Here is a 16,838-nt window from a genome sequence, read left to right as displayed (position 1 = left end):
CATTGTCAGGAAGGTGACTCTCAGGACTCCACCCTTCCAGGTTCAAGTTCAACAACAACAAAAAAGAGCAAGTGTTTGCCCAGGCAAAGTTCTAATTAAGGTTTGCTCTGATTGGACCAGCTCAGGGTCTGATCGGACCCTTTCAACCAATCATATTTGGCAGCGAGATGCTGTGCCCTGATTGGCCAGGCGGGGATTACTTGTTAGCTAGAGCAAGGAGTGGGGACAACCCTGACAAATCACATACAGCAGGGTAGAGGCCTTGGTCTCCAAATGGAGACCCAGAGCCATGCTGGAATTTGGGAATATGGATGGTTGGCATCCAGAAATCCCCACCTCTACTCCTGGAGGTCACAGGAGAGTGTCCCAAAAGTGTAAGGAAGCATTGCCAGTTCCAGCAGGTACTAACTAAAGGTGAGTTTCTTTAGATGAAAGATGGGGCCATTGAAAAGATTTAAAAAGTTCATCCATAAAGCACAGTGGTTCCTGGTATGGAGTTGGTCGCCTTAGTGTTTCTCAATTTACCAATGCCAGACTCGCCACTCCAGTGTAGAATTACGCACCTCTTTCTAAATTTCATCCATTTATTCAACACACAATTATTGAGCACCTAGTCTGTGCCAGGTACTGTTCTAGGTGGGGGGTAGGTGGCACCCAGGTGTGGGGATTCAGTTCCTTACCTAGTGTGCTGACACTCTAGAGAGGCTAAAATAAAGGAATAAAAAAAGAGATACAAGACCTTGTCCCTTGTCGCTGACAGCTCAGAAGTGCCCCTATGCCCAGCCAGTGAAATGCTTTGGGTTTCTGTTTTCTGCTCTCCCAGTGTCCCGGCCACCCCCACTGCCCCCAAAGTCCTGAAGTTCTGAGGCAGGACCTTCCAGCTCACTGACTCCCAGGAGCCTCACCCTCTTGAAAGGGCCCGGGTCGGGGGGTGAGGGTGGAACCCTACGGCCTTGATTACTTTTAGCTCAGATGAGTCTGTTATGTTTTAAAAGTTACTTCTATGAAACAAATAAAAAACACATGAAAACCAACACATACATGACATAAACACAGATGTGGTGGGTCAGAGCCCACACCTGAATCCATTCAATGTTTAAAAGCCCTGAGGCGACCCCTCCAGTCAACTAGAGTCCAAGGGGAGTCTCTTTTTGCGCCCTGCTCTTCTTGTGTCCTGTAACCCATGGCCTGAGAAGCCTGGCCACACGCCGCCCCCCTCTCTCCTCCTGCACTCACATCCCCATTGTCAGACTGAACTCTCATTTCCTCAAAGCCACATTCACCCTTCTTGCACTCTGAGGAGTTTGCACAGCTGTTCTGGTCCCCTTTCCTAGAAAAACTTTCTCTGCTCCTCGAACTTCCCTGCACGCCAAGGGTTGGCTTCTTCCCCCGAACCTACCCCAGTGGACACAGTCCTTGTTTTATTTCAATAATAACGTCAGTAAATACATTCTCTCACCATTGTGGGGGGCTCACCTAGCACATATTATCTCATTTAATCCCCCTAGTAGCCTTCCAAGGTAGGTATAAACAGCTCTTTTTTTTCAGAGAAGGAAATGGAGACACAGGAGGGCACAGGAGTTAGAGAGCTCAACCCACTAAGGCAACACTCTGCTTTTCCACCCTCTTCTACTACACCCATCCTCCTTGCTAGTAGACTCCTAGCTTCATGCAAAGCAGCAATGTATCTAGCCCCAGACAAAAATACTTGTTTTCCCAGCCTGCTTTGCAGCTGGGGGTTCTAAGATCGCACAGTTCTAGCCAACAGGACATAAGTGAAAGTCAGCTGGAGAGGTAACATCTGTGAAAGTTTTTGTTTTCTTCCATAAAAAATGATAGACCCAGCTGAACTGCCCTTTGTTTTGTCCCCTTCCCTGTCTGGAATACTGATAAGATGTCTGGAGCTGTAGCAGCCATCTTGCAAACTTGAAGCACAACCATGAAGATACAAGCTAACATGCTAAGAATAGAGGAACAGAAAGATAAAAGGAGCCTGGATCTTTGACAATTTTGGTGTGCAGCTGAACCAAAGCCAATGGCTGCCTTATTATGGGAACAAAATGAAAATGAAACTATTAATACCTATTTGTTTACTCGCTGTTGGTCAGGACTTCTGTTACTGTCAGCTGATGGCATTTGTCACAGGTCTTAGGACTCCTAGCCTTGTGCTCTTTCCAACGTATCACTATGCCCAGCGGTTACTGGTTACGGGGTGAGTCACTTGTTTCTGCTCTACAAATTGGCTGAGGACCAGAGGCTCTTTCGATAGGAAAGAGTAAACTGTTTTGAAACAGGAAGAACTGTTGGTTGTGGGCAGGAGCTGACAACATGGTGATTCGACAGCAACCACTCCCGAGCACCCACCCACCCAGTCCAACGTGGCCCCTTGCCATGCAATCATCACCTGGCAGGCGGGAAGGCACTGGCCAGATAAGACTACTTCATTTAGGGCTCTCCATCACGGAGCCTGGCTTCTCCTTGTTTCTTCTTCCAAAGCAGAGGTCTGGGGGTCCCCCTGGCTCCTCCCATTCCTTCAACCCCACACTCACTGGTCACCAAACGTGGACAAGTCTGCCTCTTCAAATCTGTTAAACGCATCTCCTTATCAGGCCCACCACTGCTGCTGCCTGCTCTAGGCCTTGCATCTCGTCTCTGGACAGTAGTTACAGCCTCCTTTCTGGCCTCCTGCCTCTACTCCCTCTGCTGATACTCCAGCCTCCACTAGGCAACTGGGGGATCTTCCTCATTAACAAACACATTTGCCACTCAGATGCCGCAATGGACTCCTGTTGCCCTCAAAAATGCTTATACAGCATTGATTCATTCGATCATGTAATCATTCAGCAAACAGGTATTGAGACTATGTGCTAAACACAGGGTTTGAGGGTGGGTTAAGCGTGGGTCTGCTCTTAGGAGCTCACAGCCCAATGGGGAGCTGCCAAGTCTTCAGAGAGCCCAGAAAAATGTCCCTTCTGCTTGGATGGCTCACCATGACCCTAGCAAGTACCTGATACATGCTGTATAAATGTTTGTTGTTAATGTAAATAAATAAGCAGATGAAAGGATGGACTTTAATGGAGAGAGAGAACCAACCCTTCCAGTGACCCCGCTGAGCCCAACCTTCCCGCCATCCTTGCCAAGGCACCAGTCGTGGGCATGAGCCATCTTGGATGTGCTAGCCCAGTCGAGTCCGAGAATGAATGCAGCCTCAGCCAACGTCATGTGGAGCTGAAGAGCCACCCAGCTGAGCCCAGCCTCCCACAGTCGTGAGAGATGATAAAATGGTATACCGAAACAATTTTCCAACAACAGTTTTTTTCTGACTTTTGGGGGCCTAAGTTCCTGCTGTCTTTTCCTTTGATCTTTTACCTCTCCTTCTTATCCTCTTCATTCCCACACGGCCCAAGAAATGTTCACCTGTGGGGTCATTTGACTTCAGCCGGGCTTCATTGGTTGTGGGAAGCAGGGCACGGTAGGCTCAGTGGAGGGAGATAGAGATCTAGGATTGTTCTAGAAGACTTCTGAAAGCCTCCAGGGAGGTGACACAATGAGCAGTCATCTGTATAATCTGAAGTTCAACTCAGTTACCATGTACTAACCATGCTCTGTGTCAAACTGTGCCAGCAGCTGGAGGTAAAGAGAGGGGTGAGACCCAGCCCTCTGCTCCCCAGGGGCTCAGAGGCCAGTGGGAGAGACAGACGTGTAAGTCAACACCCGCCATGTGGTGTGATCCACATACCACAGAAGTGTATTCAGTATAGAAAGGAAGAGACTCTGGCCTCACGGTGCCGAGGTAGAGAGGTTTCCGCTCCCTCCACCTTGCTGAAAAGCAGCCACCACGATAAGCAGAACATGAAACAGAAACACAAACTCTCGTCTTTAAAGAAACCAGGCGACACCTGTGAGCCCAAACCACAGCACCCAAGCAGAAGAGCAGATGGAGGTGTGGTAAATGATTTAACAGAGCCTCTGCAAGGCAAACGGAACTGCCTGCTGTTCCGTGACGAGGTGGGTGGGGAGGTTTGGAGATGGAAGAGATGCAAATCAACTGGCCTTGCAGAACCCCAGGGAGTCTCCCGGGTTGGGGACCCAGACACCCCAGGTGCCAAGGTAGGAGGCTGAAAGCAGGGGCTTTGTTTGGAAGGCTGTTTAAGGAGCTGTTAGATTCCAGGTCTTCCCCTCTGCACTTTGAAGCTGTGGGACCATTCCTTTCCAACGCGGGCAGGAAAAATCCAGCCAGAGAGCTCTGGACCCAAGGCCACTGGCTACTGAGTGGGCGGGGGTGAGGCTCTAGACTGATTATTGGGGGTGTCGCAGATTTGATGATGCTTAGCAGGTATTACTCCCTCCCAATAAACACTCACCAGGGGAGGAGCGTACTTCTGTTCTCCAATGATGCTGGCCTTGGTCATGTGACTTGCTTTTGGCCAGTGGGTTGTTAGCATATGTATCACAAGGAGAGACCTGAGTGTGTCTGTGCCCTTGGGCATGCTCTCTTGTGCTGACAAAAGTACATGCCCTGATAAGCCTGCTGGCTCAGAGAGTATAAGAGTAGTACCCCTGGGAACTGCTGCTGTAGAAGGAAATTAACTAATTCCATTCTTGCAGCAACCCTATGTAGTAGGTATTTAAAATGGGGGACTAAGGCTCAGAGAGGTTAAGTCACAGATCCAAGGTCACACAGCAATAAATGGCAAAGCTGAGGTTTAACCCCAGTAGGGACTGACCCAGCAGGGACTGATGAACCAGAGGACACCCTTAAAGGGGACTCCAGTGACAAAGCCCCAGGAGCTGGGCTGAGAACACATTTTGGCTCATCTCATCTTATTTGAGAGGACAGACCACAGCATCTGTAGTGGAGGCCTCCATCCTGCATTGTGGTTGGCTCTGGCCTAAGCACTGCAGGGCAGAGGAGGCTCTGTCCTGGCTTTCAGGGACGGGAGGAGCCTGAGTCCCAGCTCCTGGAAAACCACCTGTCTGATGGTGGAGGCCCACTTTCTGCACTTGGGGTGACTTCCAGTCTGAGGGTGGAGACATGGCCCTAGTTTTGAGGAAGCCAAGGTGTGATGGGAGAGACATAGCATTGTCCTATCTTGGGGAGTCAGGCCAGGCAGCCCCTCCAGGTTACAAGACAGACATGACAACACTGAAGTGCCGGGTTCAGGCCTGAGGTTAGAGGCACTCACACTCCAGGAACTCAATGCCGAGCAGGGCTGGGCCACCCCACGGTTCCCAGACACCCAGCATCCCCTGATCCCCAAAGCTCACAGGTATAAAGTTGCACTTCCTCTTTCTGCCCTGCCACTCCCAGGAGGAGGGGCTGGTCAGGGTCACTTCTGCTCTGGGACGGCCCCTGGCTGGGAGTTGTGTTGGTGTCTAACTCAGGTCACACCTGCTCCCAGCCTGGTGCTCAGAACCCCTCCGGCCCCCAGCAGACGCTCAGTCTCCCCTCCTTTCCACCATCCTGCCCACTAACCATCTATCTCTCTTCTTTTCCTCATTAAACATGCAGCAAATGCCTACTGTGCCAGGCTGATGCCAGGCCTGGGGACAGAGTGAGGAACCACAGTCTTCCCCTCCAGAGCTCACAGACCAGCACAGAGGACGCAGGTCCCTGAGCTGAGTCTTGATGAGCTCAGATCAGAGGCCATATGGGGGTGAGAGCTCTGGGAAGTCTCAGGGAGGGGCCTAGTTAACCCAGGGCAGGGATGGCTCAGGAGGAGGCACCTGAAGAGGACTTGTCTTATATGTGGGGATGAGCTGGTGTGAGACACAGTGTGCGTGGGGGTCAGGTGTGGGGTGTGGAACAGCCTGTGCAAAGGCCCTGAAGAGAACACACACTCACTGGGTCCTGACTGCTGAGCCTTTGAAAAACATGCATCAGGTCACCAACTCCTCTGCTCACACCTTGGGAGGCTCCCAACCCAACCAGACTCAGACAACAGGCCCTACATGGTCTGACATGGTGGCCTCCCCTGCCTCCCTCCTTTCCAGCCATACCAGTCTCCTCCCTATCCTTCAAACACACAAGCTTGTCCCCACCTCCCCTTTCCTCTGCCTGGGGCTCTTCCCCACACATTTGCTCAGTCTCTTTCACTGCTTCAGAACGGCCTTCTGAACTCACCCATCTAATGGCGAATGAAAGACTGAATGACTGACTGAACGAACAAATGAATGAATGAATGAGGCTGGGTGTGCCTGGAGCATAGGTAGGCAAGGGAAATCAGCAGAGGAGGAGACAGGGGCAGGTGGCAAGGCTGGAATGGTATAAAGCCTGGTGGGTGAAGAGAAGCCACAGGAGGCCCTGGGCAGGGAAGGGGCAGTGCCACGGAACCCCTCCCTCACTCCCAGGAGCTGCCTCAGAGCTCTCATACTCCTCATGAACTTATACAGACAGAAGACTGAAGCCTGGAAGAAGAGCCTTGCCCTGGGCCCCCGGGGCGAGTGGAAGGACAGCGTCAAGGGGCTGGGGACTCCAGGCGCAAGCAGATGTGTCCTGGGTCCCATTGTGCGCTGCAGCAGCCAGGATGGCAGGCACTTCTGGAGGAATTGGATTCCTGGTTCTTTGAAGACCTGCTATATATCAGCCCTGGGGACCTAGTGACCAAGTAGGTGCAGCCCTGGTCCTGAGGAATGGGGCCTGGATGGTGCCTGGCACACAGCCGATGCTCAACACAGACTCATTTCCTTCCTCCTGCTCTTCCCTGACAGCTACCCGCTTGCCCTCCTGAGAAGGGGTCAGGCCGCTTGGTGGCAAGGTGCTTGGGAGTACACCTTTGGCACAGGCTGTTGGGTTTCTCCACTCCCTGGCTGTGTGATCTGAGTAAACTGCTCTCCCTCTCTGACCCCAGCTTCCTTATCTGTAAACTGGATGCACTAACTCTGCTTACCACGGTGGGTATGGCTGAGAATGTGCGTGAAGCAGCGGCTATAGTATTAACAAAAATAGCCTTCATTACTGATTGACCGTTAGGGGTTTGTAATGCTCCCATTGAGACAGGATCTTAGGATTGATTTAGTCTAACCTCCCGTGACCCAGATGAGGAAACTGAGACCTAGAGTGGGGACATCATGCCCAACGTCACGTGGCCAGTCAGCACAAGCCGGGTGCAGTGACAGGAGCAGCCAGGCCTGTGCTCAGGCCGCAGGCAGAGCATATTAAACCCAGGGGCCAAACCTGCCTGCCGCTTGTATGCAGCCTGCCAGGTAAGAATGGCTTTTACAGATGACCGCTTGCAACTGATTTGATGAGGGGAAAAACGAACTTTGAACTCCAAGAAAGCCAAATGTTATCCCCTGCAAAAGAATTCTGTTCTTCTCAGCAGTAGACCTGTATTACAAAAGCTTGTTGTTGTCAATTATTATTATTCTATTTTGAATTTTGTCAGTTTACAAAGGATAGACATTTGTTTTCTCCTGTATCACGTCTTTGATTTTGCCTCCTGGACCTCAGAGCCTGCCGTGTTTATTCTTTACCTTGTCATTCCACGCCTCACCCTGCCTGGCGCCTTCCAGACTCAACCAGTCTCACGACTAACGACCCCCACCTGGCCTTCCTCTGTGGCTGGTGTCTAGCTTGTGGCTGCTGAATAGGACTTTGGACTCCCAGTTCAGTGCTCACCCCATACTCCCAGGCCTCTTGGTGACACTGCTCAACCCCACACCCACCTGGCCTCTGGACCCAGCTGTCACCCTGGGGGATGTGTGCCATGGTGGTCTCAGGGGGTTGCGTCTGGCCCCTGGCTCTCAGTCCCTAGCTCCCCTGAGCACCACACTTCTCTCAACCCCCCGTGGGAGCCAAGGCCAGCGTGGGTGGCTGAAATCTCCCCGGTAACAGGGCCTGCCCCCCACCCCCAGCCTCCTCCCCTACCCTGCTGTCCCTCCTCCCTCACCCCAGCACCTGCTCTCCAGCCCCTCAGCCCCTCCTCCCAGCCCCTCCCTCACCCCCATTCCTGCTCCCTCGTTCCCTGGCTCTCCATGTCACCATCTGTGGCACAATCCTTCTCTGTCACTCTCCCTGCCACCCCCTCCTTCTCCTTCCTCGCTCTCTAGTCCTGCCTCTCTCCGCATCTCTCCCTCTCGCCCCTTCTCTCGCTCTCTTTCCTCCTCCTTCTCTTCTCCCTGTCACGCATTTCGCATCACTCCCCCTCATTCTGGCTTTCCACCCACTCACTGTTCTCTCTCTCTCTCTCTCTCTCTTCCTTTTTCTCTCTCTCTCTCCCCACCTCCGACTGACACCCCTTTTCCCTCTATCTCTATTGGCTCCTTAATAGTCCTCTGGTCCCCATTTTTCTTCTTTCCTTGGGAGGCTTCTTCCTCCACCCTGACCCCGGGCTCCTGCTTGCAGAACCCCCATCTGTGCCCCTACCCTCCAGGAGGAGTCCTGGAGATGGGGGGGTGACGCACCAGGCGCTGGTGGGAAGTCACGGCCGGAGACCAGATGGGAGAGGCGCTGTGGGCAGACGTGGCTACCACAGGCCTAGGAGGGGGCCCGGGCCGCAAGCGGTATAGAAGTGGGCATTGTGTGGGGATCCCAGCTACGGGGTGCTCTGGGGGCACCTGGGGACTGGGCAGGGAGACGGGGCAGCAGAATGATAACCAGCTTGGCAGCAAGGAGGGGAGCCCTCACCCCACGGGCAGGTAAGGAGGCTGGGGCCGGGGTGGGGTCCTGGAGGGTGGGGTCCTGGAGTCCCCCCTCTGTCCAGAAAGAACTTGGGAGGTTGGAGCTGGGGGCTGGGAGAGGGTGGGAAGGCTCAGGGTAAAAGGCCCTCCTGTGACCTCTTGGTGGGCTGCAGGGGTTGGGGGGACATCCATCTTGGAATTTGATGCCATGATTCTAGAATCTTGGATTCACAGCACAGCAGTGTCAGAGCTGGAAGAAACCAGAAGCATCATGTTACTTGGCCCCCTTGGCTCACCTGCCAGGCTTCCTGACTGAGCTCCCTGTCTGTGCTGGGCACTGTGCTCAGCACATTCCCGCGTAATCTTTACAGCAAACCTGGGAGGTGGGTATGCTTGTCTTCATTTTAATAGGAGGAAATTTGAGGTCCAGAGGAGAGAAGTGACTTGCCCAAGGTCACACAGCAATTTGGCATGATCGCTCTGTGGCAGAGCCCAAGCCCCCAACCTAGGGCTTGTGGTGTGTCCCTTGGGGTCAGATTCCAGGCCTGGGATGGGAGGGAGGTCGTTGACATTGACTAGCACAATCTGGGCCTCTTGGGGGAAGGCCCAGGGGAGCAGAGGGCCAGCAGAGTGCAGAGTCGGCCAGCAGAGTGCAGAGTCGACCAGCAGCCTGCATTGTCCAGAGCTGCTCCAGTCCCTGATTCCTCTCAGCAGGGTCAGGAGTTACTGATGGTTTAGAAGGAGGCACAACTGGGTTTGAATGCTGGCCTCCCACTCACCAGCTGGGTGACCTTGTGCAACTTACTGAACCTCTCTGAGCTTCAACTTCCTCCTCTTGCAAAACCCTCCCTCGTGGGCTCTGTAAGGATTTCATGATGTGAGTTTGAGGCCTCTACCCAGGAGCAACACCTCAGCTCACTTGGAGCTCTACTCTCTGAACTTCTTGGTCTGTCCATGACTCTCAATGTTCTGGGTATTGAGCTAGGTGCTTGGGTTAAAGAAATAAATAGTTCAGGATCCCTGCACCTGAAGGCTAGCACTCTAGAGGGGCTGGGGGCAGACACAGGGAGAACCACTGGGGTGTCTGGTGTCCCTGAGGTGCCATCCTAAATTGCTGTGGGGCTCAGAGCAGCCACTCACCCTCTCTGGGCCTCCATCCTCTCCCTAACCATTCTCTGAGGAGTCCGCCCCCAGCTTTCAGGCAAGCTTGTGCCAAAGATAAACCAGACAGGGAGGAAGAGTCCTTCCTCCCCCAGGATGAACTAGATCATGCACAGTATGCCAGCTCCTTAAAGACAAGGTGGCACCAAAATTGCAGGTCTGGCTGTCGCCTACAGAAAAATGTCATTTCCCTGTTTTTGGCACCCTGGCCCTTTGAACCTCAACAGGGAAGATGAGCCCAGGTAAGGGTGGGGGCAGGGCATCCGTGGGGGAGTGCCGGGCTCCTGGAGGGGCTGGGACAAAGCCAGGGCCTGGTGGGTCTGCTGTCCCTCCTCCATCAGGGCCATGTGTGCTTGTGTGAGGGGGTACACATGTATGTGCTCGGTGGGAGGGGGGCCGTCCTCAGAGCTCACGTCCAGGCTTCCGTGGGGGAGGGTATCTGTCCCTACCGCCTGGCAATCAGGTTTGCCTGCTCACTGCTCCTCTCTTGGGAACGAGCACTCTCCTTCCTCCTCCAGCGCTGGGTTGGATTTGGCCACCCTGTGGGGATGCTATAAAGAGGATCTGTGCACAGGGAGACAATTGGATGGATGGGTGACTTAGGGCTCCCTGGCCGAGGAAGCCAGGATGCTAAGGTCCCAGAGTCTGCAATCCCAGGTCTCAAAAGGGCTAATTCCAGCATTTTGGAACTCTAATATTCCCTGATTCAAGGACACAGAGTCTAAAGATCTATGACTCTACAACTCAGTTCTAAGAATCTAAAATTCTATTTTTAGGTCTCCAAGTGTCGAGGGATTTGGGTCCATGACTCTAATAGTTCAAGCAAGGAGAGCTCTGAACAGGCTGGTGGGAGAGCTGGATGCCAGCTGGGTGCCCTGAGCAGCAGTGACTCTTAGGCAAGTGCATTCCCAGGCCTGGCCTCGTTCTGCCGGCCTGTGAATTGGAGGTGGATGGGGAGAGGGCCCTCCCAGTGCTGCCCCTTCCTAGCTATTTGACCAGAGCATGTGGCCTCACCTTTGTTCCCTGTATATGCAGTGGCGATGACAGACATTAGTGTCTTCCTCGTAAGACCCCATAAGATGCAGCACGTCACCAGCTTAGTCTGGAACCTGGCAATCTGGATCAGTGACAGGGAGCTGGCGGCACTGTTACAATCCCATGAGCCCACTGATCAGATAGCCTCTCTGTTAGTGCCGCTGTCCCCAGCTCAGGAGAGCTGACGAGGGTCTGAGTGATCAGTGGCTTGAGGACAGTCTGGGGGTCTCCCCCCAGGCTTAGAGTAACAGGAAATAGGGGTGCTCTGAGACCAGCCTGGGGTATCATTAGGATGAGCCACAGCCAAGGGTTTCTTTGCCATTCTTGGCATTGCTTGCCTGGTGCCCCAGGTCATTGGGCAGGGGCACCCAGGCACCCCTGCCCACCCTGAGCTGTTTGCTCTGAGTTAGGGTCCCACCCCTTTCCAGGAGCTTTGCATCTCAAGGTGATGTCCTTATAGGGCAATGCGGTCCCCAGTTCCCTCTGGAGGCATTTCAAGCCCAGTGTTGGGATGGCAGGAAGATATTGGGCCTGGGGGGAGATTATTAGGAAGAAGTGGGAGGTCCAGGAGCAAAGTAGACGCCAGATTTCAGCTCTAGTCTGTCACTGGGCCTCCTGAGAGCCAGGAAGTGCTGCGGAGGGAGGGTAGCAAATCCTGAGGTAGGGGGCCTTTCCCAGCGGGACCTGAATTTCCACTGTCAGCCGTTCATCCCCCTTTTGCATCAAGATTTGTCCACTCTGGTTCCTCTGATTCATTTCACGCCTCCAACACTGATGCGGAGCTTATTCTTGTGTGAAAGGGACAGGAAGGAGCCGGGAAAAGGTTCAAAGCTGAATAAGAGCGTCTCCATACTGCAGGAGAGTCGAGTTTAGCAGGGAAGGCAGGAGTCCTCTCGTGTGTGGGAGGCACGACAGGTGCTAACAAAGTAAGTGGGGATGCAGCTTCCCACGGCGCCATTGAGCAGCTCTTACTCACACTTCAAGACCCATCTGAAATGCCCTCTTCTCAGGGAAGCCTGGCCTGCTGGTGCAGGGGCAAGAGGCTATTCTTGTGCTGACTTCCAGTGTATTGTGAATTTCTCCACCACAAGTTTCCCTCTGTGGGGAGAAAGGGTCCCAGCCACTCAACCCCCAGCAGAGTCACAGCCAATCATCCTGGGCAGGGCCTTTGCGGGCACACATTGGATGGGCCAGACTGAGAAGGTCCCCAAGGGCTTGGACCCCCAGGAGAGAGGGTACCCCTGAACCTGTGGTTCTCAATCTGATGAAAGCTCTGGCCTCAGCCCAGAAAAGACGCGAATACATTAACTTTCATCAGAGTTTTAGGGGGTCACGGATGCTCTGAAGTTCATCTAGAGACCTGGGTTCAAGGTTAAGGACCTGTAATCTGCAGCAGTATTTTCAGATGTGAGGGCTGAGACCTGTTGGTGGGTGTCTTAGTCTGTTCAGGCTGTTATAACAGATTACCACAGACCGGGGGATGTAAGAACAACAGAAATTTATTTCTCACAGTTCTGGAGGCTGGAAGTCCAAGATCAAGGTGCGGGCACATTTGGTGTCTGGTGAGGGCCTACTTCCTGGTTCATAGACGGCCATGTTCTCATTGTGTCCCTACAGGGCAGAAGGGGCAAGGGAGCCCTCGGGGGTCTCCTTTAAAAGGGCACTAATGCCATTCACAAGGGCTCCACCTCATGATCTAATGACCTCCCAAAGTCCTACCTCCTAATACCATCACACTGGGGGTTAGGATTTCAACATGAATTTGGTGGGGGGACACATTCAGTCTATAGCAGTGGGTGATTCAGTTGGGCCTCAGCCAGCTGGGACCATCATATATAAAAAGGGCAAGTGAGATTTTATGAAACACTATGACTTCATTGGGTTGCCATGTAAAATGCACTGGCACCAAAAATATTTGAAAAACATGGGTGTACAGAAAAGGGCCTATGATGTCATCGGCCGACTGAATGATCAACTGATCCCTTTATTGGACATTTGTGGAGTACTCACATTGTGCACAGGCAAAGGGACACAGTGGGGCACAGGCCAGTGCTGGTCCCTGCCCTTTGGAGCCAGACAAGCTTACATCCCACACCACACCCTAGCTGTGTGATACAGGGTGGTCACTCCACCTCTCTGAGACTCAGTTCCCTCATCTGAGAAATGGGGCTACCTTGCCAGCCCGTGCACAGTGAATGAGCTGGTGCATGTCAAACTCTGTCCGGATGCACAATAAGCCACCAAGTTCAGTGTGATGGGGGAGGGGCAGCTGAGGAAAAGCCATCCTTTTTTTTGACCCTGTTGTTTCCTCCCGCCTCCAGGCTAATAGCTGGCTGCTGACTGCCCTCCCTTCAGCCATGGACACAGCCAGCTATCCTTCATTGGTGCCCACAACCTTGGAAACTGGGAATGCCTCTTCCGCCTGGCCCCTGGATGCCCCCTTGGGAAACATGTCTGTGGCCCCAAGTTCGGCTGGGCTGGCCGTCCGTGGTGTCCTGATCCCACTGGTCTACTTGGTGGTGTGCGTGGTGGGTCTGCTGGGCAACTCACTGGTTATCTATGTGGTCCTGCGGCACACAGCCAGCCTGTCAGTCACCAACGTCTACATCCTCAACCTGGCGCTGGCCGATGAGCTCTTCATGCTGGGGCTGCCCTTCCTGGCTGCCCAGAATGCCCTGTCCTACTGGCCCTTTGGCTCCCTCATGTGTCGCCTGGTCATGGCCGTGGACGGCATCAACCAGTTCACCAGCATCTTCTGTCTCACTGTCATGAGTGTGGATCGTTACTTGGCGGTGGTACATCCCACCCGCTCAGCCCGCTGGCGCACGACACCGGTGGCCCGCACCGTCAGCGCGGCTGTCTGGGTGGCCTCAGCAGTGGTGGTACTGCCCGTGGTGGTCTTCTCGGGCGTGCCCCGGGGCATGAGCACCTGCCACATGCAGTGGCCTGAGCCGGCGGCGGCCTGGAGAGCTGGCTTCATCATCTACACGGCTGCGCTGGGTTTCTTTGGGCCACTGCTGGTCATCTGTCTCTGCTACCTGCTCATTGTGGTCAAGGTGCGCTCAGCAGGAAGGCGGGTGTGGGCACCCTCGTGCCAGCGGCGGCGGCGCTCCGAGCGCAGGGTCACGCGCATGGTGGTGGCCGTGGTGGCGCTCTTCGTCCTCTGCTGGATGCCTTTCTATGTGCTCAACATCATCAACGTGGTGTGCCCGCTGCCCGAGGAGCCCGCCTTCTTCGGCCTCTACTTCCTGGTGGTGGCGCTGCCCTATGCCAACAGCTGTGCCAACCCCATCCTGTATGGCTTCCTCTCCTACCGCTTCAAGCAGGGCTTCCGCCGGGTCCTGCTGCGGCCTTCCCGCCGTGTACGCAGCCAGGAGCCCCCGGTGGGGCCTCCAGAGAAGACAGAGGAGGAGGAGGAGGAGGAAGATGGGGAGGAGGGTGGGGAGCAGGGGGCGGGGAAGCAGGGGGAGGGGAAGGAGATGAATGGCTGGGTCAGCCAGATCACACAGCCTGGCACCAGTGGGCAGGAGCGGCCGCCCAGCCGGATGGCTGGCAAGGAGCAGCAGTTCCTACCCCAAGAGACCTCAGCTGGGGAAAAGTCGGGCACACTGCATATCAGCTGTCTGTAGGGGTCTGTGGAGGGCCAGCGTAGCTTGAGGACAGGGCAGAGGCTGTGGGTGCACCTAGGTGCCCCAGGTGCCAGGGGCCCGTGATGGGATGTTCCGATCCCATTGCTACTGAGACTCACCACGTGATCTCGGATAGGCCATTTCCCTTTGCCGTTTCCCTTCTCTGAGCCTCGTGTTCTCCTCTGTGACTCAGGGATGGAAGCAATTGGCCTAGACGAGCTCTGCTGGATGAAAAGACTGGAGGAACGTCATGGCAGGGCTGACCTTCCTGAGCAGGGCCCAGATTAAGGCACAGGTGCAGACTGGCCATCCTCTTCAGCGACAGAGCATCCTCATGGATTGATCTGAATCTTGGCCCTCAGAGCGATAAACCGAGGCTGGGGTGTCCTGGGCTCAGAGTCAGGTTCATAGGAAAGGGACTGGGGCCCGGTTCACAGGGACCTGGACCAGGGCCCCAAATAGATGAAAGTCTTACCCCATGGGGAGGAGGGGTGTGAGATTTCTTAGGCCCCCATCAACTCTCCCCTACTTGCTACAAGGCCTCGAGCCAGCTCTTCTCTCTGGGCCACAGGCCTCACCTGCTGAGCAACCCAATATCCTCCAGGCCCTCTTGGCACAGTCAGGCCAGGACCCCTGTGCTCCTGGACATGAGGTGAGGAGGTGGGTTTTCCAGGAAGCTTATTAAGTCCAGGTGCAGGGTCCCTTACTGCCCTTTCCAAGGCCTGAGTCAAATTTTGTACTTGTAATTTTGTATTGCTTTTCTTAAAGAGGGACCCCAAACTGCATAAGCTTAGGCCACCCCAAGCCTAGCTCAGCCCCTTTGGAAGCCAGCCGACCAAACCCCAAAGCAGCTCACTTTGTGTCCTGTGGCGGGAGTAGGGTGGGGGAGGGGGTGGAGTAGAGGGGAGTGTGTTTCTGGGTCTTTGAGAGCTCTGGAAACCTCCTCAGAGAAGAAATCATCCCGGTTCCTCCCTTCACAGTGACCAGGGCAGGGACCTGGCCCAGGCAGACTGGCCTGGAAAGGCAGAGGGTCTAAACAGTGCGGAGAGGAGAAGGGGGAAGAGGAGAAAGAAGAGATGGAAGGCGGAGGAAGTGGAGGGAGGAGGAGGAAGATGGAAGACAGTTCTGTTCCTTGACATTGAGCTGTCCTTGGCCCCTCTGGGCTGAGCTCAGTTGCTGAATCGACGAAACTGAGTTGCCAATGCCAGGCCCAACCAGTGTCAAGGAAAGGATGACATCAGGGTAGAAAAGCAAATGCTCTAAAAGGTACAGGGCCAGCCCCCTTGAGGGCCTGACAATGTTGGTCAGAAGCGCTTGGCTTTGACGGCAGCCGGAGGGTAGAGCTGAGACACAGGGCCTGACAGGCCCGGAGCAGGCCTCCTGTCTTCTAAGTTCTCCAGGGCTATAGGTTGGGAAGGCCCAGGGAAAACAAGACAAAAGGCGGCTGGAGTGGGACCACAGGCTAGGCCTGGACTAGCCTGGACTCCATCCCAGAGACGAACTCTTAGAGCAACAGTGAGACCGGCCCTAGGGAGAGTGGTACCTCTGGCTAAATCCCCCAACCCTCCACCCCACCAAGGGCAGAGGGTCCTCAGGGAAATCACATGAACCACAACTTGGGAAATCTACATCTTCAACTCACTTCTAGATCTTGGCTAGCCTTGACCTCTCTGGGCCTCAGTTTCCCTCTCATAAAAGGGAGGTGATAGTCCCAGCTTGCTTGCCTCCTGGGACTGAAGAAGGAAAATGGGTCATGCTGGATAAACTGCCGCGCACACTGCAATGGGTGGGGATAGGGTGTATCAGATTACAAAGTAGAGGTGGTCCTCTTGCCAGGCTTGACCTACACCCCCTTCTCCTTCACCAGGGACCTCTTTGTGTCTGGCCCTTGGGGATGAGAACACTTCAGGACATGACAAAGGGGGAGTTGGGGTGTCAGAAGCCAAGGATTAGGGAGGCAGGGCTTAGGAGAGTGTGCGGCCCCCTCAGGGGGAAGTAAGGTCACAAAACCAGATCTTGTGTGGAGGTTGGAGGCTAGAGGCCCAGCCCTCAGTCTGGGATTCCCCTGAGCAGGATCTGCGGGTCTGAGGGAAGAGGGCTCTCTGGCATTCCAGCACTCCCTGGGCAGCCCTGCCTTCCTGATTCCTGGGGCAGGTGAGCTTGTTCTGCAAGGGTGGCTGGGAGGCCCCTAGGGAAATCCTTTGCTGCTTCTACCCCTAGCTCTTGTCAATAAAGACAGTGACACCTGACAATAGCAATGGCCTGGGGCAATTCCTTTGTCAGGTGCTGTGTGTCTAGATCAGGGTGCATGAGTGGGCGTGTGTATGGCTGTCTACCTTTCTCAGGATGCTCCCTCTATCCATCTCTCAGCTCTGTGTGCCCAGGCCTCCC

General features: G+C 54.4%; 1 protein-coding gene across 9 annotated transcripts; it reads left to right on the top strand.

Moving 5' to 3' along the window:
- Positions 1 to 36: 36 nt before the first annotated feature.
- On the top strand, positions 37 to 16,701 carry SSTR3 (somatostatin receptor 3). Of its 9 annotated transcripts, none has more exons than XM_074326358.1 (6): positions 4,021 to 4,110; positions 5,513 to 5,657; positions 6,394 to 6,608; positions 7,040 to 8,640; positions 8,857 to 9,005; positions 13,140 to 16,701. In XM_074326358.1, exon 6 carries the CDS (start codon positions 13,176 to 13,178, stop codon positions 14,445 to 14,447), a length of 1,272 nt encoding a protein of 423 aa, XP_074182459.1. In that variant the 5' UTR covers positions 4,021 to 4,110; positions 5,513 to 5,657; positions 6,394 to 6,608; positions 7,040 to 8,640; positions 8,857 to 9,005; positions 13,140 to 13,175; the 3' UTR covers positions 14,448 to 16,701. The 9 variants fall into 9 exon arrangements, with proteins under 9 accessions (XP_074182454.1, XP_074182452.1, XP_074182455.1 ...); XM_074326352.1 differs by having other exon boundaries at positions 6,712 to 8,640; XM_074326356.1 differs by having other exon boundaries at positions 6,394 to 6,894.
- The last annotated feature ends 137 nt before the right edge of the window (positions 16,702 to 16,838 follow it).

Source organism: Rhinolophus sinicus, linkage group LG02 (genome assembly GCF_036562045.2).
Source record: "Rhinolophus sinicus isolate RSC01 linkage group LG02, ASM3656204v1, whole genome shotgun sequence".
Taxonomy (NCBI): domain Eukaryota; kingdom Metazoa; phylum Chordata; class Mammalia; order Chiroptera; family Rhinolophidae; genus Rhinolophus; species Rhinolophus sinicus.
This window is presented reverse-complemented; position numbering and strand designations above follow the sequence as displayed.

Bases quoted from the DNA above. Each gene is read 5' to 3' on its own strand.
- SSTR3 (XM_074326353.1), top strand. From the start codon at position 13,176: ATGGACACAGCCAGCTATCCTTCATTGGTGCCCACAACCTTGGAAACT.